At 40.9% G+C, this 23,630-nt stretch overlaps 4 protein-coding genes across 8 annotated transcripts; 2 read left to right on the top strand and 2 right to left on the bottom strand.

Moving 5' to 3' along the window:
• Positions 1 to 646: 646 nt before the first annotated feature.
• On the top strand, positions 647 to 8,791 carry LOC109857764 (carbonic anhydrase-related protein 10). 5 transcript variants are annotated; one of them, XM_020434438.1, is made up of 10 exons: positions 647 to 1,002; positions 4,055 to 4,163; positions 5,279 to 5,329; positions 5,464 to 5,792; positions 6,063 to 6,158; positions 6,249 to 6,315; positions 7,025 to 7,179; positions 8,198 to 8,326; positions 8,411 to 8,456; positions 8,621 to 8,791. In XM_020434438.1, exons 2-10 carry the CDS (start codon positions 4,100 to 4,102, stop codon positions 8,635 to 8,637), a joined length of 954 nt encoding a protein of 317 aa, XP_020290027.1. In that variant the 5' UTR covers positions 647 to 1,002; positions 4,055 to 4,099; the 3' UTR covers positions 8,638 to 8,791. The 5 variants fall into 5 exon arrangements, with proteins under 5 accessions (XP_020290027.1, XP_020290043.1, XP_020290035.1 ...); XM_020434454.1 differs by lacking the exon at positions 647 to 1,002 and adding an exon at positions 1,320 to 1,613; XM_020434446.1 differs by lacking the exon at positions 647 to 1,002 and adding an exon at positions 1,320 to 1,652.
• Positions 8,792 to 9,768: 977 nt separating this feature from the next.
• On the top strand, positions 9,769 to 16,669 carry LOC109857759 (leucine-rich repeat-containing protein 24-like). The gene is made up of 3 exons (XM_020434413.1): positions 9,769 to 11,809; positions 11,894 to 12,121; positions 12,682 to 16,669. Exon 3 carries the CDS (start codon positions 12,819 to 12,821, stop codon positions 14,841 to 14,843), a length of 2,025 nt encoding a protein of 674 aa, XP_020290002.1. The 5' UTR covers positions 9,769 to 11,809; positions 11,894 to 12,121; positions 12,682 to 12,818; the 3' UTR covers positions 14,844 to 16,669.
• Positions 16,670 to 17,128: 459 nt separating this feature from the next.
• On the bottom strand, positions 17,129 to 19,942 carry LOC109857736 (CAPA peptides-like). Its single transcript, XM_020434360.1, has 4 exons — positions 19,840 to 19,942; positions 18,426 to 18,701; positions 17,878 to 18,021; positions 17,129 to 17,389 (listed from the first exon to the last, which is right to left on the bottom strand). Exons 1-4 carry the CDS (start codon positions 19,898 to 19,900, stop codon positions 17,307 to 17,309), a joined length of 564 nt encoding a protein of 187 aa, XP_020289949.1. The 5' UTR covers positions 19,901 to 19,942; the 3' UTR covers positions 17,129 to 17,306.
• Positions 19,943 to 21,382: 1,440 nt separating this feature from the next.
• Positions 21,383 to 23,206, bottom strand: LOC109857499 (WD repeat-containing protein 18). The gene has a single exon (XM_020433846.1). It carries the CDS (start codon positions 22,655 to 22,657, stop codon positions 21,383 to 21,385), a length of 1,275 nt encoding a protein of 424 aa, XP_020289435.1. The 5' UTR covers positions 22,658 to 23,206.
• Positions 23,207 to 23,630: the final 424 nt, after the last annotated feature.

Genomic DNA, 23,630 nt, shown 5'->3' with positions numbered 1-23,630 from the left:
CGCGCTCTTACGACATCGTGCCCTTATCCGGCTTACGACTTCGCTTCTCGCAGGAGCGGGCTCGCCCTGCCGAAGGAAGGAACGCGAGCCACCCCTTCGAGACAAATGGGTCAATTCCCCGTAACTCGAGCCGTCTCTCGCGGGAACCTCCGTGTGTCGAAAGAGAGGCAGCGGAAGAGCATGTCCTGCATTTCTCTCTTCTCCTGAGTCCCTGCGCGAAACGCGCAGACGTCCCGATGTAGATGACGATGACCGCGAGCGCGAGCGGTGAGTATCCCCTGTGTGTCCGAACGCGCCGATGTGGCGACCGAACGAGCGTAGCGAGTGAACAGAACGGGACGCAGGAAGAACGAATACGAAATAGATCGCGAGAAGAGAAGAGAAAGAGAAAAGAGAGCGAGAGAGAGAGAGAGAGAAAGAGAGAGAGTATGTGTGTGAGTGTGTGAGTGTGTGTGCGAGAGAAAGAAGAAGAAGAACAGACAGAGAGGACGAAGAGAACGGAGCGCGCACGCGGAGAGTAGAGAGAAAGGATACACCTGGCGCGTGCGCCGCGGTACGTCGAGGGTAAGAGACTACGAAGCTGATACGAGAGACAGAGAAGAACATAGAGCGAGAAGGGAGAAGAGGGTGAACGCGCGAGGAGGGACGTATACATCGCCTCGTAGGGCAGTCGTTTCTCCTTCGTCGTTCCTTCGCCGCTGTGCGCTTTTAACGAAATTATTCCGTGATCGGAAAGAAAGAAGCAAACGAGGAAGAAGACTAGTAGTATAGGACGAGGAAGCGGCAATAGGCGGATTACAGAAAGACAGAAAAAACTCGTAGAAAACTCTCGGTGTTCCGCGAACCTGTCACGACGCGCTCGGAGGCATCGTCCTCCGGCGGCATCGTCCTCGAAGAGTCGCGTCGTCGTGGTCGACGGCACAAGCGGTGGAAGAGGTGGTGCGCCGGCGGAGGAGGAGGAGGAGGAGAAAAAGAAAGACGTCGTTCTCTTCGTCGACCACGGTCAGTATCCCGTAGTGCTGAAGGGGAGAATCGAAGGATAGTTTGCGCGAAAGAGGGGGAGCTTGCTGGGGATCGAAATCGCCGGCTCGCGCGCGTAGTCGACTCGTCGAACGCGGAAAGGAAAGCAACGGAAGGAAAAGCGTTGAAACGTGAAGTAAAAGCACGCTCTGCGAGATCACCGCTTATTGATTTCCGCAGGAGAGACGTCGCGCGCGTTCCTGTTTCGCGTTCCCGTCACGCGAATTTTCGGCCGCTCCGCTCGCTCGTCGCCGCGTCGCGGTGTTTCGCATCGCGGCCTCGCGATCGATTCGCGCGCTCCTGCCCCCGTCGCACCTGCGTGTACCTATTCTCTCTTCCTCTCTCTCTCTCTTTCTCTGTCTCTTTCTCTCTCTTTATCTCTTTTTCTCTTTCTCTTTTTCTTTCCTTCTCTTTTTTCTCTCTTTTTCTTTTCCGTATCTCTTTTCCACTGCCTCTTGATCATCCGCGATCCGTAGCCTCTTTCGCGTCAAGTGTGCCGAAGGCCCCGGCAGGATCGATTTAGTCACCTTCAACAGGATAACGTCAGAATGTGTCTTCGTCGCGGAGAGGATATGATAAGCACGGCGATCCAGGTATGAAGAAATCAGGAAAAATTGAAGACACGAGAAGGTGTAAGTAGGTGTATAAGTAGCGCTAAAGTAGAAAAGTAAATCTGACGGAGTAGAAAATCGGAATGCGAAAAAGTGAGATATCAGGTGGACGCCGATTGGGATACCAAGGAATCATTATGCCAGAACGAAAATAATCGAAGGAATCGAGGCAGAAGGCGATCGTGCGAAAGAAAGAAAAAGACGAAATAATATAGAAAACGATGACGGTTTGCAAAAAAAAGAAGCAACGTGGCTCGTGCGTGCGTGGACGAAACACACACGTCGGTCATTAGAATCGCATTGTCGAAATTCGGAACGCGCGGACGGAATGTTTGTTGCTCGGGATAAACCCGCCAGCAGTGGGTACATCGTTCGATTAATCGATTAGCGGCGATAACAATTTGAGTTTAGCCACTATCTCGGCTTGGAAACGCGAAGCAACAAGAGCCGAATGTTTGCACTCCGAAAATACCTGGCGAACCAAGACTATCTGTGAATTTTTCGTTTAAATGTCAAATCGATCTTCGAGATTGATTGCCGCTTCATTAAAACGGATCTGACAAAATCGGAACAGTAAGTACGATTAAAATAATAATGGGATAAAAAAATTTTTTGGCATAAGTAACGTGACTAATTAAGCTATGTTCTTTCAATTACTTTGATAATTACATATTTTATGATACGTATTTACATGATATGCGTAAAAAGTTTATATATTTATCATTTTTCTTTTATAATTCTATTCATACATAAGTGCGCAGTTTATATATTATTGCAAATGGAACACAGCAAAGCATTTATAATTTCTTGTTAAAAGCACAGTTTGTTATTTATATCACGTATTATGTTTTCGCTATAAATATATTAACACATTTGAGTAACAAAATCTACTTTAACATAAATGCTATCATTTTTTTATTGTTTTTTTTTAGATACGACACGATCTTAAAAAATGTATCAAATTTGTCTCATTTACGATTGCAAAACGTTTAAATGTTTGGTTCTTTACGTTAGACTAAAAAAAAAAACGATATAAAATAACAAGACATCAATAATGCAATAGAATGAGAAGATGGATTTTATCGATTAAGAAAAGAGAGAGAGAGAGAGAGAGAGAGAGAGAGAGAAGAAGGGAGAGAGAGAAGGAAAAAGAAAGTTATCTTGAATCAGATTAGTTTCTCTTTCAGTGTTTATACATCTAGGATATTATTTAATCTTGAGGAAAAAGTCAGTTTATTCGTCAATTTCGGTCTTTATTAATTCACTATCTTATCGGGCGCTATTTTCATCGCGTTCATGACCCACGATTTTTTCTCGAAATACGAGACCTCGACGAAGAGAGACAAACTTCCGCCGTTTTGGGAGAAAGTCCGTTTGTATCGGTCGATAGGCGACTAAAGCAGGATGAAGTGGCTACGTGCGAAGCACGATCGATGGCGCGAGGGTTCGAGATATTTCAGCGCGAGTTCCGGCGTGCGATAAAAGTATCTACCTTGAAGACACATCGACGAACTCAAGGCAGGGAAGAGAAAGAGAGAGAGAGAGAGACTAGCGCGGCGACGAAGAGTGGCTACCCTTTGAAATTCACGAGCGCGGAGAGCACGTACTCTCTCCGGCGGGACTCGACACACTCTTCTTCCTCGCGTGAACGAGCATGTGAAGATCCGATCGATCGATCGAAGCGAGCCGCGCACTTGAGTTCTCTCTGACCTAAGAATACAGCAGGTTCGAGTGAGGAACCGGGGTAGAGAGTGGACTCCAGAATGGACCAGAGTGGGGATCGAATGAGGAAGGAACCCCGCCCCCGTTTAAGCGGCGCCAGACAACGATGACTGCGGATTTTGTCTCCTCTTTCTTGCTTGTATCCGCTCGGAGTTGCATTCTCTTGTTGTTCGCGTCTACCGTGAATATCCGGAAGAAATGACAGCACGGTTTTCTCTTCCTTCTTGCCGACAGAAGACAAAACAATCAATCTGATCTCGGACTCGTGACGACGAACAGATACGCGAGAATTCTTTTACGCGCGAGAGTCTCTTACAAACGTTATTGTGCCGCTTGAGAAGTGCCGTCGCGATAACCCTCTCGTGCGGAACGAGCGGCGGATGTAAATTCGGCGTCGATGTTCGTCGAGTCGCGTGACATCGAGCTATTAGATTAGCAGCCGACGACGGCGGTTCGCGGATTTTTTTTTTTGGGGGGGGGATAGGCGGCGCATTTGACGGATCAATTACGTTATCGCGAGTTTTCCTCGCTCGAAACTTGCCGGTCTCGTCTGGTTTCTCGTGGGTGGTTCAAGTTGCCCGAGAGGGCGAAAGTCGCGACCTCCGCGGGCCTCCAAGGGGCACGTGAGAGGGTGCGCGACACGCGAGCACACTCGAGCCCAGCCCGAGAATCAACTGGTTCTCCTTCTCTCTGTGTCGCAGAAACGAGGCGAATGATGTCCAATTGACAAAGACCGCACAGCAGGAATGGCTCCCTTCAGTTCCGTCTTCCTCGGTGTCTGGGGAGTGTTTGTTGTCACTTTGATACAGGGTATGTATCTTCTCAATAGCATCAGGCTATCACGTTTCAAATCTTTCTCAGCACGTGATCTATAGAAAAGTCTTGATATTCTCACGATTCACTTTATCGCTTTATAAAGATTACGGATAAACTTTCGAAAACCATCGAATTTTTTTTTGTGAAATTTAATAAAAATGTTAAAAATAAATATCTCTAAATGAATTTTTGCCGATAGCAAGATTTAAGAGATGTATAATATCAAAATTTGCTAATACGAAGTATAGCTATAAAAAAAACATATAACTTTACACTCAATAACTTTGAGCACAATCGTCATCAGGAGCGCATGATCTTTATTTGTCGTTCCGCAAGATATGAACGATGGGGACATAAAATACAACGTGTGATATAATTTTAGAATAATTTCATTCATCACACTCTCATTAATTTTAAAATATAAACCTATATTAAATTTAAGTTAATCCTCAAAATGCAATAAAAATGTGTAGCCTAAATATTCTTCTCACTTTTTGTTAAAAATACAACTATGTTCTCTACAACATATTTTTTTTGTAGCAAGTGTTTTTATGGGTAAAAATCCTTTTAAAGATTTAAATTAATAATTAAATTAATATTTTATATCACTTGGAATATTTTCATTAAATTTCACATCAAAAAAGTATGGATGGAAAGCCGAGATTACTCTTAACGATTATTGTTAATACTGGTTGAATCTTAGAATTATTTTTTTTTTATATTATATCAATCATATTTTAGACATGAAATATAAAACTATATTTTTTCCGCATATATGTACACAGAAGCTTAATTTCTGTACATATAACTTTGAAATAAATTATTTTTCTTCTAACATATCTCTATACATGTTGAAACTGTATACTGTCAAATATTTGTACAAAACGTTTGACCACCAAAAGTTCCGAACTCTAATAATTCGTAATCCGATAATACATTGATTAAAAGTGATTAAGAAGTCTGACACATTTACCTAGTGCTATTTGATTTGCACAAAGAGCCTTTTGTTCGGCACGCAACAATAATTTATCCAATGCTCGTAAAGCAGCGCTGAATTATTGGACGTCTCGCGCAGATTATGTTGCTCGTTAATAACGAAACGTTTGCAGAATCGACACCAGTCAGCTGGGAAGAATGGTGGACGTACGATGGTATTTCCGGTAAGATATCCAAATTAGTCATAGATACAAGATCAATTGCGCGTTTCATAACGATATTATTCTTTTCTAAATGTAAAAATCTAATACTTTTGTTAAAAAAAAAAAAAAAACAAAAACCAAAATTGTATTCAAAGGTCCTGCCTTCTGGGGCCTTATCAACCCGGAATGGTGGCTCTGTAACAAAGGTCGAAGACAATCACCGGTCAATCTCGAACCCTCTCGACTGCTTTTCGACCCGAATTTACAACCGCTTCATCTGGACAAGCACAGAATCAATGGCGTGTTGGCGAACACCGGGCACAGCGTTGTGTTCGCCGTAGAGAACGACACCCGTCATCCCGTTAATATCTCCGGTGGTCCGCTCAGTTATCGTTATCAGTTTCACGAAATTCATCTCCATTTTGGCTTAGACGATCGCGTAGGCAGCGAACATACCGTTGACGGACACCCTTTCCCCGCCGAGGTACAATTAAAATGATAACAAATACGAAACATATATTATTTAATAGATTTATGCGTATACGGTTTTAGATTTTTTAATAAACGAGTTTTGAATTACACTCTTTGCTGAGTTTTTTCGTAAAAAATTTCATATTAAAAATAAAAATATTTAGTTAGTTTTATTAAAACAAAATAGTTTTGTGTTTGTATCTTGTAAAATATTTTTCTCCGAAGTTTCTCTCTTTAAATAAAATTCTCTTTCTGTATTAAAAACCATGTTTTATTTTCGCAGTTGCAGATATTCGGCTTCAACTCGCAGCTTTATAACAACTTCTCGGACGCGCTGCATAGAGCGCAAGGAATCGTGGCGGTGTCGCTTCTTTTGCAGGTACATGCCTAATCTCTTTCGCGAACCCTTATCACGCGGCGTATAAAGATCGGAATAAGCGATACGACAGAGACGCTTTCTCTCTTTTAGGTGGGCGACCTCTCGAACCCAGAGCTGAGAACGTTCACGCAGCAGCTGGATAAAATCAAATACGGAGGTGAGAAATCCAATAACGTAACGAGCTATGTCTATTCCGAAACACAATAATACCGCGGAGAAGTCGTAATCAATTCAAGGATAATTTCGTTGTATAGCTTGCGAATTTCCATGCGCGAATTCAAATATCAATATCAGACAAGATTAAAATAAAAAATCGATAAATTGTTTTTTATAATATTTCTTTAAAAAAAAAAAGCACAATAATAGAAGAATGTCGTTTGACGTTTTTATAACTTGATCCAAATAACATCTCACCAAAATAGTTGTTTTATAAACTCGGAGTTGTTCCATAAACAAATAATTGTGATAAAAATAGATTTGCATCTTGTTGAGGCAGAGAAATTTGGTTTGTGAATAAAAAAAAAAACTCCCCCCTAAAAAAAACAAAAAGCGGTAAGATTGATGTACCTTCGAAAGTTTAATAGTAGCATGCATTATAACTTTCTACGAAAGTTTTGCAAGGTATTGTCGCCAACTTTTTACTAGGAAAGATAAATCGATAATTACCATCATTCTTTAACGGGACACGAATGTTCCCTGACGTATGCAAATATGATCGAGCGGTATGCACGATAACCTTAGTGATACATGTAGCGGGTGTCTGTATCGAGTGTGTACGATGGCCGTGTCGGTAGTAATCGAGCAATACAGGTATAGGAGCACATAGATGAACAAAGTTGACGTTATCGACCGTATGAATTGCACAGGCCAAGCTATGGAAATTAAACGTTTCGGGGTGCGCGAACTTCTGCCGGACACGAAGCATTACATGACGTACGACGGCTCCACCACGATGCCGGCGTGTCACGAGACCACCACATGGATCATCCTCAACAAGCCCATATACATCACCAAGCAGCAGGCAAGTATCGTCGCCGTTCCCCGATTGCTTTTAAAATGCATGCACACGCCCCCGCACTCGAGCGTTCGCGCGCGCGACGCGAAGCATGCTCGAAGAGGCGAAGTGCCCAATTAAACAATTCCGATCATTAAGGAGAATCTTCGAAATATCGAAGAACATTCACCGTACTTCACAAATACTTCGCGTAATTAAATTATTGCAAAGTAAAAAAATAAGACATTTTTTCGTGATTTAGAGCAACATTGTGTCGTTTTAATTGTAATTTGTTTCTTTAGATGATAAAATTGAAGAAAAAAACATTAAAGAAAATAGATCATATGTTAGTTTTAAAGTAAACAAATTCTGCAGATGCAATACTGTATAAATATTTGCACAAACATATAATCTTTAAATTTATAATAAATTAATTTTTAACATATACACATATATACTTTATATAATCATAAACACTGTCATATATTTTATATGTATTCATATACACACATACACTTTATATTCACACACTGTATATATTCGTGTTATACAGACAAAAAAAATACTTTTAAAATAATAAAATAAACAGCTTTATTAATAGATCTAAGTTTCATTAAGGAATCTTATAACAGCACACGCCGCATAATAGATAAATGTGTTTTTAATGAATAAGTTGAGTAACTTTATGCTCTCATGTAATAACATTTGTGATAATCGATCATGTATTTAAATTAGCCGTCACATTGGAATTGCAAATGTTATTATTACTGATATCGATCGTATTCACCGATGTGATAATATCACTCACCCCGTACTATATGTAGTAACACAGAGAGAGAATCAAAGATGAATCCAATTTTAAATAACTTTTGCATGTGATAGTATAGTCAATCTAATCTCTATAAAAGTGTAGGAAAAATACATTACAAATAATAAAAAATACATTAAAAGTAATAAAACTAATAATTGAATTAAAACTGTTCTTAAGTCTATATTAAAGTAAAATAACAATTATTATAATCTTATATTTTCGTAATTATTGTAGCTGCACGCTCTGAGGCAATTAATGCAAGGAGACGAAAAACAGCCAAGCGCACCGCTTGCAAACAACTTTAGACCACCGCAACCCCTTCATCATCGTCCTGTTCGGACGAACATTGACTTCAATGTTCAGGTATGCCGCAATAGTGCAAGCAACAAGTTTATTCCAAATTACAAAGAGAATGATCGTGCTAATTTAATTATCGTACATGTTTAGGGTCCGAAGAATTGTCCGACGATGAACAGGGACATATATTATAAAGGTATTATAGAAAATTTTGACACGCACAGTGACAACTAGCTATGTGATGTCTTCACAAAGAAGATTTCTCTAAGCTTTTACACTATATATGAAGAAATATATATTTAAAAGACTTCTAACAGACTTCCCGATTGCATTAAATTCTTCCGTTGTCTACCTTTTCAGCCAATAGCTGGAAATAATACCCAGTTCTGCCGTGAGGTCAACGTTCGCAGTAACTACGCTTTTTCCCGGAATGAGCTGGAACTTTTCGCTGTAAGGAAAAAAATTGACATATCAATTATGGGCGGGTGATGCCGGGTCACAAAAAAAAAAAAAAAAAACAATTACAGCAAATAGAATGCGCGGAGAAAGTGACCAGCAGCGCCCACGTCGGCGCTGAGGTCATGAAAAAAAAAATGCTTTGTTGTACTTCTTAGACGTGAATTGCCAAGTATGTTTCCAGTTAAACCAGAAGAAAAAAAAACCCAGATATACCTATAGATCACAAGTTAGATGAGATAAGCTAATCGTATAAGATCTATTAATATATATATATATATATATATTGGTAAACTATCGAAAAAAAAGCTATGACTATCGTGGCCTGCGCGAGGGGTTAAGAGATGCAATTATATGTATAAAAATTTCCGCGCGACAAAGCGCGCTATCAAGCGAAAGTTTATACTATATTCTTGTAATAAAAGCTTGAAAACGCAGAACACCACACGCTTTTCGGTGGGTTTGCTCCATTTTTCCTCCCGCCATTCTCTCATATCCTAAATCGATTTTCCCTTTCCTCGTCATCGAAATTCGTCATTTATATAAACAATGGCCACTTGTCAAACGTTGCGATATTTGTCAGAAAAACTTGAAATTACAGAAAATCTTTTTTTAATTTCCTGTATCTAATTCTACATACATCGCTAATTAAGAGAGTTTATCCGTCTCCCTATCTCCGATACTCTTTACAGTCTCCTTTATGGACTTTATTACTCAAACAATAGCTATCCATCGCGAGCTGTTACGCTGTGATATCGTTACAAAGCTGTCAGCAAAGTAGCGATGCCGCTGATAGGTCAGACCAAAGTTGAAGTTTGCAATTCCGGAGGTGGCTATCGGAAGTGTGCGTGGTCGATAACGTAGAATCCGCCGCGCGGCTAGTTAATCCCAACTCGATCATCAAACGACATAGCTTTAACGTTTCGCGACTGTTTGGAGAGAGAAAATCGATTTTCCTTTGGCGAAGCTGCGCGTGCACCAGCTCTATCATCAGCTTCTAGCAGACTCCGCGTTGCCGCGCTCCAGTCGTCTCGTCATGTCCTTGCCATGACCGACTCCACTGAGTAACTCTTTCGTTGTAATCCCTATCTTGCGAGAGAGCAAGTTGCGCCGAAGAAGAAACTCGAAGAATGCTGAACGAGCGAGCGAGAAAGAGGCTACAGGTAGATGGGGGAAGATATTACTCTCATTGAACCGCCACCCAGACTTCGACGGTGCTGCCCGCAAACGACTGTGCGACTAGGAGACCGGAAGGGGTGAACGCGGAGAAGCGCGCTGAGCGGAAGAGAGAGGCAGAGGAAACGGAGGAAGTGGGAGAAAAGGGCGAACATGGGGAAGGGAAGACGAAAGGAGGCAGAGGAGAGAGCGCCGCGCGCGTGAGAGAGACAGATACGTGGATACAGATCTGTCGTGTCGGTGGCCGCTGCGGCAAATCTGCGGCTCTCCGCGGCCGATCGTCAAAAGACAGAAGGAGAGTGAACGAACACGATATTAGAGAGCACCCGGCCAGGATTTGGGTGCTGGCGCGCGGTTCGCGGATCGGTTCATCCAGAGCACATCACGAACTGTCGAAGGCCGTTTTCCCCGAGGTTGAGCGAAGAATGAGGTGCTCCGGTGATGGAGCCATCCTCGTGCGCTTGTGTCGTTCCGCGTACGCTCCAGCAACGGTCGATCCCGACCGAATCGGCTTGTGCGGATGCTCGTCATCGTCGAGGCTCCGTCGGCACGGAGATTGATTGATCGGCGATGAGAAGAGAGCGCTGAAGGACGTCGATGCCAGCCGACGACCTCGTGGCCCAGGTGGGGGATATCCTCTCGTGAGAGCGAACACAAAAGTGCATGGTAGAGGATACGCGTGACAGAACACCGAACGAGTGCGCGCAGCGACGTTCGAACGTGTCGCTTGTTTCGAGAAAAAAAAAAGGAGCAAGGAAAATATTCCGTTCCGTTTTTTTGCGAAAGCCAAGGAAATTCGCATCCGTGAAGATCGCTCGGTTGACGATTGATCTTTTTGTTCCAATCGTAGCGATTGTAATAAGTTCGTATTGTAATGTGAAGTTTACGAGAAATCGCTCGGATTGAGAAAAGAAAAAGCTGTGTGAGGAGAACGAGACTGCGCGATAGGATACAAGGACGGTGGAATTTCGAGATAGAGCAAGACAGTACACGTTCGTCTTTAAGATCGGCGAGAGGCTGTAAGCGGGGTTCTGTGATTGGTTAAGCGCATTCGCGGGAATCTTTTTTGCGCACGGCTCTCCGAGATGTGCGCTAATTCGTAATTTGACGAAAGGACGTGATGTGACACAAAGTGTTTTGCGGCTGATGGCTGTCGATCGGCGTCGCGCTCTTACTAGAGAGCAGCTAAAAATTAAGCAACAAAGAAAGAGAAAGAAATAGAAAAAAAGTAAAAGAAACTTTGCAATTAAGCGACCACAAGTTCGACTGTGATCGACACCGCTAATTCGCGCGAACGGGGCGACAACTACCTACGAGCTATACTAGATACCGTAGATTAGCAAACTGCTGCCTACTCGCCGCCAATTCAACTGAAAACTTTTGCCCAACTCAATTACGCCACACAGTCGTCTCGTGTTAGCGGCTGTGAGAGCGAGCGAAAGACGACACCGACCAGGAGTAGGTGCGCTCTTGGCCGCAACTCGAGGATCGTATTTCATAAGAGAGAGCTAATCGTGCTCCCACGAACGCTTCCGGGTTTTTCGTCAAGCTCGCGATTAATTTATGATAAGTGCGGTAAGCCCGGTGTGAATTACGTTGTGCGCCAACGAGTACGAGAGAGAGGAAGGAGGGGGTTAGTAGCACCGTTCGCGAACTCAGCGATTAATATGGCGAGACAGGCATATTCCGTCATTGATTAATATGCCGGCCGCGAGGAGAACAACGAGACGGGATTTAAAATTCATATCGCTCGCATAATCGATAGTTTGTTACTCGCGTTTCCTTTCTGACTTCGATTCTCCACGAAACTAGCGCGCGATCTAGGTTACTTGTGGTGAGCCGCATATCAAACACAGCGTCGTGCAATCATCTGAATCGGATGAAGGATCTCGATTTCTAACATTTCGTAATACGCGAGTAAGTGTTCCGATATCGGCGATAATATTACAGAAAAAACGCATTTTTTTTTCTATTGTAAGACTTTTGTATAAATTTTTTCAGATCACTACCCTAACTAAGCCTAAGGTCCGCGAGCGCTTATGTGCTCCCGCTTAAACGAGGATGAGATCTGAGCATTTGTTGGCGATGTCGCTAATAAGACGACGCTCCGAGCGCAGGTTTGCGAAATGAAAACTTCTGGAAGAAACAATGGAAACATCCACGCAAGCATGACGGCTTCATTCAGCGTCGCAGACGGCACGCTTAGGCAACCACGAACGAGACGCTCGTGTAAGAATAAAAAAAAAACTCCACTCTCGCAGAAAGGATACTGTTTCCTTTCTTTTATATTATACGTCAAATGTTCCCACGCGCATTGTCGTTACTGTTTATTTCACTTTTCGCGAACTTGTTTTCAAAGATTGCAAATTTTCTTACGAAAACATACGCTTAATGTAGACCCGCCTGAAATAAAAAGTACACAGTACGTGATGATCGATCGTTTCGCATTAGCTTCTCTTGGCTCGAAACGTCTAGTCTGTCGCGAGCTATTTGTTATTCTAACAATGTAATATTTCTTCTTTTATGCTCGACATCTTTTGTATGCCGACGTTCCGCACACACACACACACACACACATACACACACGGATTCTTCCGCCTATATTAAATTCCTATTTTCTGGGTAGCGATAGTAGTTCGCACTCGACTTCTTTCTTTCGAAGTTACCTCAAACGATAAATCCATCGCGACATGAGCGCGAATCTTCGCTGGGTCGCCGCGACGACCACAAAGTATCGAGTACACAAACAATCGATTAGGAGATGCTGACGCGAGGCCTTTGTTTCGCAGCTCGCCAGTGAAACGGAGAGGTATAAAGTCGACGCTCTGTTGCGGTGGAACCAACTTCCTGTTTCTCGCCTCGAGGCGAGAAGAGGATTGCACGGGATTAGCAGACATCGGGTAGACACCGATAAAAGGACGGTGTTATGTTCGTGACAAGGCCTCACCCTCTAGGAGGGCGCATACTACTCGCCCTTTTTCTCCTCATGGGGTGTTTCGCTTTGCTGTCACGGGCGCGCGCTTTTCCGGATTGGACCGACTGTCCCGCGGTGTGCCGATGCAAGTGGACCTCTGGCAAGAAGTCAGCTTTGTGTCCGGACGCCGGCTTAACGTCGCTGCCGCCGTCTCTCGATCCGGACATGCAATTGCTTGATCTCTCCGGCAATAAAATACCCGAACTGAAAGAGGAGACATTCTCTAAGGCCGGTCTGGTGAATCTCCAGCGGGTTTTCCTGCGCAACGCCGGCATTCACAAGATTCATCCGGATTCTTTTAAAGATATGAGAATACTCATCGAGATCGATTTATCGGACAATCACGTGACATCTTTGGAGCCAGATACGTTTCTTGGAAACGAACGGTTGCGCGTTTTGATACTCAGCGGCAATCCACTCGGTGTTCTGGTTAATCTGCAGTTTCCTGTACTACAGCACCTGCGGACTTTGGAGTTGGAGCGATGTTCTTTGACCGAGATACACGGTCAAGCCTTCGCTCGGCTGAGTGGCTTGGAGTCTTTGAAGCTGGACAGCAACTATTTGGAATACTTAGAGACCTCGGTGATATCTAATTTGCCACGATTAAAAACCTTAACGTTAGACGGTAACCAATGGAGATGCGACTGCAGATTGCGAAGCTTTCGCACGTGGTTGATTCCCAACGCACCCAGTAAACTGTACTCTGCGCCACAAACCTGTTCAGGTCCACCAAGATTGCAAGATCGCCGGTGGGAAGACGTGAAGCCTGTCGAATTTGCTTGCGAGCCAGAAGTATCCATTCTGGCAAGCAGTTTACAGGAGGAGACCAACGGTAACATCAGCTTAGCGTGTTTGGCGACCGGCGATCCCGAGCCGGAAGTCTGGTGGCAGTTGAACGGCGGATCGGTTAATGCTACCAAATTGACCGATCAACCTTATACGGGAACTCTTGTCGTTTATGCAACATCTGAGATCGGCACATCTTACAACGATAAACCCGTATCGTCCATAACCGTCGCTGACCGATGGAGCAACCTGACCGTTTATAACGTCAGCGACAGCGATGCCGGCGAATACGCGTGTTTCGCGAAGAACATCGCCGGTCAGGCACGGAGCACAGTAAACGTGGCGATACCTCGCGTCTACACGGCTCCTACTCTCTCCCAGAGCGACAACTGGCTGCTCTGGGTAAGTCTAGCAGGAGGCGGCGCGGTGGCCGCGTGCGTTTCCATCTCGGCCGTTCTGCTGATCCTCTTGTGCGGTGGAAGTCGACGGCAGAGAAAACGCGAGAAGGTAAAACTGCAAAGCAGTAGCAGTTTCGGCGACCAAGAAAAGAAGCTGCTAGATCTATCCGTGACAACCACCACGACTCCTGGCAACAGTAACGACCGCGGCAGCGGTCACGGCAGTCTTGGTGAGGCGTGCAGTACCGGCGATCTGGAACTGGCCGAGCGCGGTTCCATTTGTGATCCCATGGCCGCGGCCGCCGTTACCGTGGAGCGACTGCGACCCGCGGAGAGCACAGTGAATGCTATTCGTGCGGTTCCGTGCGCTACCGCCGGCGTGTTTCCGCCTCCTCCACCGGAGTTCACGACTGGCGTACTACCGGCTGGCATCTTCGGCAACATTTTTATCTCCGTTTCGCTGCCACAAGACACATCGTCGGAACGCTGTTATCCGGATCTTCTCGATATCCCCGTCCACGCAGTCAGCGGCACCGCGGCCACTGTCTCGACCGGCACCAAAGTTGCGGTCTTGCCGCCAGCATCAGCCGTCAACGTTTCCAGCTTCGCCACGCTACCGCGTCGAGCATTACGCTCCACCGAGATCGCAACCGGCTCACCCTACGATAATATGGGGCCGCGCATCACAGCGAATGGCAGTTCCGCGTTCTCGCTGACGGACATGGATCTGCGATTGTCGCCACCTCCCCCGCCACGAATCATTCAACCACCTCACGAGTTTGTTTCTCTCTAAGGCAGCGACCACCTGCATGTCGATCTGTATTATCGTACACACTATTCTCACAATCGGTAATATTCCGCTAATAACGTTTCTCTGATACACTGCGGAGTGTTCATTATTGGCCGGATATTGCTGTGCGTCAACAATTATCGCGCGATAATATTGACCGCGTCAGGCATCGCTCAAGGACTAACTCTGCGAGAATACATGTAAACGCCTTTCGAACGAGTAATCCGTATATGTTCCTCGGTGGAGTTCCGAAGAATGAATCATTTCGCATCACACACTAGTGACACGAAACTTGATATAAATCACATTGATTGTATCAACAAACTTTCAGTCCAGCATTTATGTTGGATCTTTAAAGAACTTTGTTGTAGGACTCAGAGTATTGATCACGCAACTGCCATTTGTGAAATCAAAATTTTTAAATAGCGTTTATTTATAAAGATATTAATTATCACGTAAATACACACATAATCTCTCAGAAAATTAAAAGGATTCATTATTAACCCTCAATTATCGTCGTCTATTTGCGTAGTAAATCTTCATGATGTGTCATCGTGTATACTTGATATAAGGCTAATAATTTGCGGAACGATCAAATATTAAAAATAGGCAATTCTGACGTCTCTATGTGTTATCATAAAGAGTGTGTGTCTAAAAAAACGATATCATAAAAAAGGCCTTTTTAAATTTATAAGTATCTTTTTTGAACTTTTATATTGTGTTTAGGGGAAAAAAAAAAAAAACAGAAGATGAGTGTGTACCACACATTTAGACAGATCCTTTTTCGGAGGTCTGTCAAGAGAAAACATTAATATCGCGAGTGTTTAAACAATCAACGGGAAATGATTAGTATGTGTCAATGTTCATTTTTGATGAATAGTTCGCATGAATAGGTAATCATGAATGGATAGCCGGACACCTCGCGAGGAAACGGCCCAAGTATAGTCGTGATTAGAGATTTCCCACGGGTGCAGTTGAAGTTGACGTCGTCCTTCCATGTAACGCGTACACAGCGAAACATGCATGCGGGGAAAGGACCAAAGTGAAAATCGATATCTCGCCGATATATCACCGAGATTAGTATACGGAGCATTTGATCGAGAGAGCCGGTATCGGCCATGATTGTCCGACCTATTGAATATCTGTCTGTCTATGCTTGTCTGCCTGCCTTGCCCGTTTTCCAGCCGACACCGGCTGAAAGCGGCCGCTTGCGCCTACCAGTGAGTACGTGTGAGTGGACGGAGAGATGCGTGAAAAATTTTTAAATTTAAGTCTCTTCTAGTCTGCTAAATAATACGAAGCGAGATGACATTTGTACATAATTAACGACTATTTCTTCAGACGATGGACCTTTTGACTAGCGTGAGCGAGCGCCGCGTCTCATTATCTTCCTCCCATTCATTCTCGACAGTATATCACTAGTTTGTTACATAATCTCTACGTGTGTAAATATTTGTTATTACATTACACATTTTCCGCGCGCTACCTGGACGTTGCAAACTTGCGTGCACGCCGGTGCGTTACACATGGATATATTCATTATTATTATGAACACTTTGTCAATTAATAAAATCATTGAATTTTACATATATCGAGTCATTGTTGTGTATCATCTTCTTGCATTCACTGTGCAGTTCGTGAGAAAAATAATGTGCGATATTGCATTACATTTTCATCGAGTTGGATTGTATATTAATTGACTATAAATCACAGTTCACGTGCGTCCAGTCAAGTCAACACGGAATTATTAAAAAAAAATTGGAACAACATGGTATTGTTTTCTGTACTCAATTTATACGCTAAAAATAAAATAAAACTATGTAGATTGATTTTCTTTCTGCAAGATTTTACCTAATTGGTTATTGCTTTCTGCATCGTGAATTAAAAAAAGTATCATGTATTTTAATTATTATTAAGAATTTATATAGAATTTTTATTTGCACACAAATGAATAATATACGTCATCAAATCAGTTTTAGTTTAATCTACGGAAATACATATTATATAGCAAAAGTATGTGTGATATAAATCACACGACAAACCTCTTTTGATTTTGTTTTATGCAATAAAACGACATTACAGTTTTTCGGTCAAGTAGTTTTTTCTCAGTAAAACTGTACATTAAGGTCAAATCATATTATTTCATTAAAATATGATTTATTTATTTGTGGCGACACAAAAGGGAAAAATGCATTTAAGAGATTGCATATATAGTGATTATATATGTTTATTTTATATATTTTTATTCAAGAGACCATATATTTCAGTGCAGATTATGTATTGTGTTTTATAACTTGTATGTAAAATGCAAGAATAATGTTTATCAATAATGCAACTCGAGAAGCAATTAAATAATCAAATTAGATTTCTAGAATGATTTTAACAGCGTTTTTGTACACTTTTTTTGTCTTTCTCTTTCTCTTCAGTCATTGTTCCACGAAGTAACCATGATCCAAACGGAATAAATCAGGGATAATTCACAGCGCCATGTTCATTCTCGAGGCCTAATCTTGGAGAGTATTCTTCTTGTTCTTGAATATTTCGAGAATCTGAAAATAAATTATTTTACGGAAAAATCTGTCTCTGTAGAGACTCTGAAATTATTTTGATTTAAAGATTGTTGAAGTCGCGACGCCTACATAACTCATTTTTCTAAATGATTCATCTAAAGACAGACAATAATAAATATTACGTCAAAACAGAGGAATAGGTATGACAGGTATTGTCTATGACAATTTAAATTTTTTTCTTTTTCTAAACGCCACACATTAATCTAAAATTTAATTCAACAACAATATCAATTTCTAAAACTCACAAACACGTTGAGTTTATTGTAGAATTTACGTTAGTTTTCTTTCATAACAATATCATAACACAATGCATTCTTATATTATTAAAATAAAATCAAGCTATTTTTATTAATATTTCTTATTAAAAGTCTAGTAATTAATAACAATCTTGTAATATATTTGACAAAGTTTTAGTTACAAATTTAGTAAAAACACGAAATATACGTATGATATTTTTTTATTCATACCTTGCAAATTAGAGTAATAAATTTCCGGATCGTCAGTTCTGTGCGTAAAGCGAAAATCTTTGTGCACGGGATCAGCCATTAACCAAGAAGCGTCCTTTTGTATTTTGTCAGCATATTTAAATGCTAACGGCCCGTTCACGTACTCTACATAATAGAACAGAATAACAAAAATCTGAATACTCGTAGAGAAAAATATATATGTACACATTTTTCAATGCAAGCATTTTTTGTTCCAGTACGACAAGTGAAGTTTTGAAGGGAATAATAAAAACACGATTTGGCATATAACTCGTTAAAAACTGCAAACACATGCCACATAATACTGCATTGTTTCACAGAAACAAATATATTCGAGCCTGTACATATTTTCTCATAGATTTTATCCAATTCAATATAAATTGTTTTAATTAATAACAGCGCCACACAGTGTCGATATGCGATGTATTAAACATTGCTGCATAACGGTCTAAGGTTAAAAAATTTTTGCAGCAAATTGCAAATTGTATTGTTAATCTCTTTCAATTATTGTATAAGATATTTATACATACCTTCATAATCGTGATCGGAAGAAGTGACAAAATCTTGGTTGGGAAGAGCATAGAAATTGATGTCGATATCGGGTATTGAATGGTGATTTTGATTCAAATGACCAAAGTTCCTCGATGGATCTGACCGTCCGTTTCGAGGCTTAAGTATTAATCCAAAAGAACGCTCCGATCGAGGAAAGATCATCATTTCCGAATTACTTCGACCAATCCTAGGAAATGAAATGAGACCTCTAGCAGAAGCAGGTCGTCTGTCATTGACTTTTAACTGTAAACCCCCTATAAAACGCATCAAGTAAAGTGACAATCAAATTAAAATTTAAAATGCCATCTTTTTAAATTTATTCCGAGTTTTATATGCGCGTGTGTTTTTCTTGAAAATGTCACATTGCATTGAAATTCTCTTTTTATAGTTTTGTTAAACATTTTTCTCATTAGTTTGCTATAAATATTTTTAATTGTTAAAATAATCGCAAAATTTTCTGCAAAAAGTAACATGAGATTATCTTATTATAACAGAAAACTTTTCGTGAGATTGTATTGAATACATTTTTTGTAAATGTCTAACATCCATGCCAGATATCTATCATACACAATCTCTGATTAGTTCAGAACTTCCTCTGAGGTATAGTTCTGAATTCACGAGATTGCAACAGACATATAAATAGTAACAGATACGAAGTTTCAAATTGATTGTTCATCACAAAGAAAATAATATCAAGATTAAATCATAAACAATATATAAACTTAATAAATTATTGATTGTGTCCTTCATCTGGGATGCACAAAAACTACAATTTAGATGCATATAAAACATGACACAAAAGTTATGAAAATATGTGATACTCAGTTAAACTTCTTGCCTCTGGCAGATTCGAAGTACTGGCGGACTGAGCATCTGGCGACTGAAAAATAAATAAGATGTCGTCGACGTTTTTCTGGTAAAAAAAAGTCGGATGTCATAATCCCTAATGATTTAATTTTTACACTAGCACTCGCGACACTAAACAATTTCCTGTGGGAATCTAGTGTAATACTTTTTTCCCGCGCCGCTGGCTTTTCTGCACTTTATTCCCCACCCTATTTCATTTTTATTTTGCGGTGAAAAGTATCGCGTCCGAGCTTAGTTTCCGTGGGAATAAATTAACTAACACGAACCGAAAAAAAACGTAACTTTTTAAATATTAGATTAGATGTTTTTATTGTCACTTGTGTATTTTGTTCGTGTATATTTTATATGTATATTTTTTATAATATTGACAATCTCTTTTTACGTATAAAAATAAAATAATTTTATGCTGACCTATTTATACGACTTTATATATAGTTCAGATATTTAAAAACTTGAAATTACATAAAATTTGATTTTAAAAATCAGGAAATGTTTAATAATCTAAAGATCAAAATAGTAACTTACAATTGAATGAGGTAGAAAATATTAGAAAGATTACGAAGATGAGAAATCGGTTGTTCTGCATTTTAACAACGATGATTAAAAGTATCGATGTTGTGTAGCTTAGAATCGCACTGACACTGAATGTGCCTCTTGTTGCTTGACGTAGGGATTTTATACCTCTATTCTCCTCCCGCAACCCTCTTGCTTTCTCCCTCCTCTTACTCTCTTTTACTTGAATTCCCTTGTCGGGATCATCTTACTTAAAATTTGTACGATGAATTTTTCATTATTTGTATCAGAAAATTATTCTGTATTTTCTAAGGTAAATGTTAATCTTATATAATTTTATATATTCTTCAAAACATGTAGTAGACAGATGAAGAAGATATATAAAATACAGAACAAACCTAGAACTTTTCTTCAAATATTTCGCGGTTGTAATATCTCTTTTATTATAAATTTTTAAATATAATTTTTTAAACATAATTGTGTTTGGTCCAAAAACTAAATAATTGTCAACATTTGAAAGGAAGATTTTTTTGCATTGTTTCAAAATATCAGATCTATGTATGTCAGAATATGTATGTCAAGTTTTATTTATATCCAATAACAATTAACAAAGTTGTAAATATTTTAATATGGCGGAATTTATAGCGAGCATTATCATGAATATGGCTTATTTGACTATAGTGTTATGTGTATAGCTATTGTGTTTAAATCCAATGTTTTTGGTTTTTTTGTTTAGATTTTTCTATATAAAAATTATATAAATTTTTTACATACCTATGTGGAGGTAACATTACATGTATTACTCAGGAAATTATTATTAATTGTTAGTGTCGGCTTTTATATGTTGCAATCTGTTAAAAATTTTACTTGTAAAAAACAAAAAAACACAATTTTTTGACGCAATTTGATATGTATCAACAAGAAACGACGCATGTAGCATCAATTATCGGGTATTACAGTAATTCGGACGATATGTAGGTGTAAAATGAGGCTATATCACGATGATACAGGGTAAATAGATTTATATTACACGTGATGGGATTATCGTGTGACAGATTATAACGCATTACTGTGTGCGTGACAATTTCCTGACACATTTCACCCTCCTCCTCAAAAAAATTTGTGGATTCAACGTAGACATATAAAAATTAGGTAAATTACACCATTTAATTGATTCGCTTGTAGAGACAATATACGTACGATTAACTTGTCTACGACAGAAACGTTTACGATACAGCGAGCGTTTCATTTATATGCATATGCCGGCTAATTTGAATATAAAAGAGCGTCAATGAAGACGGTATTTAACGTTTAGTGCGCAAGATCGCTATTTAATTAATTGTACATACTACACGTGTAGTCCAGTAAGTAGATATATGTACAAGTAAAAATAAACCAAGCAGACATATGCGTACGCACACACGCACGTGCGTGTCAGACGAATTTATTTCTATAGTGAGAGAGAGAGAGAGAGAGAGAGGAAAAAGAAAGAGGAAGCAAAAAAAAGGTATAGAATATTCTTCATAATAAAAGTCATATTTTTAAGTATCAGCATTTATGTATTTTTTATTTTGTTTATAACACGTGTAACGCTATATTGATACAGAGCGGTATTGATCTTCTTCAACCTGTCGATTTCTTCTCTCATGTCGTCTTCTTTATTCGATATCTTTTGAGATCTTTGTGAGCCCGTTTCACTCTCCACATAAGACTCGAAGTCTAAAATATCTGTTGAATTTCGTCCTCTAGAGATGATTTCTACGAGGCTCTCTCTACCATCAATGTCCGACGTCCTCTGCAGACTGCGCACTTCCAGACGCGGTTTAAGTGTGAAAGCGCGAAAGTTTTCAAATCCTTTCGCGAAAAATGCAGCGGTTACCGGACCCTTGTGTTCGATCGTTCTGAGCACCTGTCGGCTCGCAATATCCCAAACATGAACCGACTTGTCGGTAGACGCGGATAACAAAGTTCTGCAGTCCACTGATACCGACAGAGCTGTTACGTCCGACTTGTGAGCTCGAAACACGGCGTCTTCGTTCTCGCCGTTCGAGCTTATTTTCACGTGGTGCTCGACTCCGCGTGGCGGTTCATGCAAATTGCATTGAAATATATCACCAGTCGTGGAACCGACAAAGAGTTCGCTTTCGCGGATGTTTACAGTGACCGCGGTAAGCGGCACGTCAAACACCAGTGAAAGCAACAGAGCTCCGGTACCGAGTTCGTAAATGTTTGTTGTACGGTCTAGCGAAATCGTATACAATCTCGCACGAATGCCGCCATAGCCGAAAAACAGATCCCTGACTGGTAGACTGTGATTAGAAAAATTGTGAATAGCACGATGTTCCTCCTCGTTGAGAATGCTGTAGAGCGACCACACAAATACTAGGCCGTCTTCACCAGCACTGGCGAAGAGCGAACCGTCTTTTGTTGTAGCCAGACACGTGACAGTTTGATAGTGCTTGCTTAAATTGGCCAGCAATCTACCGTTGCAGGTCTGCCAGATGAATATCTTTTCACCCACCGCGGCTATAATGTACGATCCACTTGGTGTGCATGTAAGAGCGTTTATCTTGCCCGGTGTAATCAGTCGAACGTTGGACAAAGGTGACGGATTATTCAATGGCCAGATGTGTATACGAGGCGCAGCAACATCGGCGCCTAACAAGTAGCTATCGCTTAGTAGATGAAGAGTACGATGACCGAGAGCGGCTGTAGTCTTGAAGACAGACAACTGAGAACCGTTTCGTGGATCCCACACCGCAGCGCTCCAATTTTCTCCTAGAGCGTCACTTGTTAAAATCACTTCTTTTGCGTCGGTTATTTGCGACATTTTAGAGCTTTGTTGTTGTTGTTTTAACGAGTGTTATTCTTCTTGAGCACCAACCGTGTTGACATTTTCAGATACGCACGTGTCGATATGTACGTTGCACAGAACAGGTTAGGTTAAGTATTCTTCTTCGACTGCATATATCAGTAAAGAGAAAATTGAGAACCAAGACCATAAGAAAAACTAAATATTTTCGCCTTGTACGCCAGCGCTATGTTCACGAATGGTGCACATTAGCAACTACGTAGCCATCTCCACAATTTGTCGGTGCGTACGCTATATCGGTTTGGTTTGGTTTGGTGCTCTTTTGGCTCAGTGGACCTATAAAGCTAATCTATATACGCCATTCTATTTTGATAACAGGTTTAAAACCAATGAAGAGCGCGTAGCGTAGCGGTAGCGTACAGGTTTAAAACCGTGGATTGGATTCCTGACGCCAAGCCACGGAGTTGTATATTTGTTTAAATTAAAGATAATAATAAAGAAAGTGTAAAACACCGACAATTGATCCAAAAATATTCACAGCGTAACTACGCACATCCAACCGATACGGCTGATGCAATCCAACTTTTGCGTACGCTATATCCAACCGTAAACCTTCTATCAGAGAGCGGCCAGGCCCATAAGCAAATGTGTAATTATTTTTCCGCCCCGTAAATTAGCGCATGTCCACGAGCACATGTCGGTACAAGTGGTGCACATTGGAACTACGCAGCCATGTCCACAAGCGACATGTCGGTACGCTATGTCCACAACGTGCGGTTCTATTTTATGCACGAGTTCAAATGGTCACCTTCTTCAGGCGTGTGAGAGTATTCGCGAGCGTAGATTTGATTTCTTTTGGAATTTAAAATAACCGATCTCGTGATAAAAAGATGAGAAAAGAGAACGGAAAAGAATAAGAAAAAACATTGCAACTTTCTATACAACATAAATGTGATATACAAGAAAAGATGTGATAGTCAAGAAAAGAATA

Source organism: Pseudomyrmex gracilis, unplaced genomic scaffold (genome assembly GCF_002006095.1).
Source record: "Pseudomyrmex gracilis isolate BER0280 unplaced genomic scaffold, ASM200609v1 scaffold_5, whole genome shotgun sequence".
NCBI classification, from domain to species: domain Eukaryota; kingdom Metazoa; phylum Arthropoda; class Insecta; order Hymenoptera; family Formicidae; genus Pseudomyrmex; species Pseudomyrmex gracilis.
This window is presented reverse-complemented; position numbering and strand designations above follow the sequence as displayed.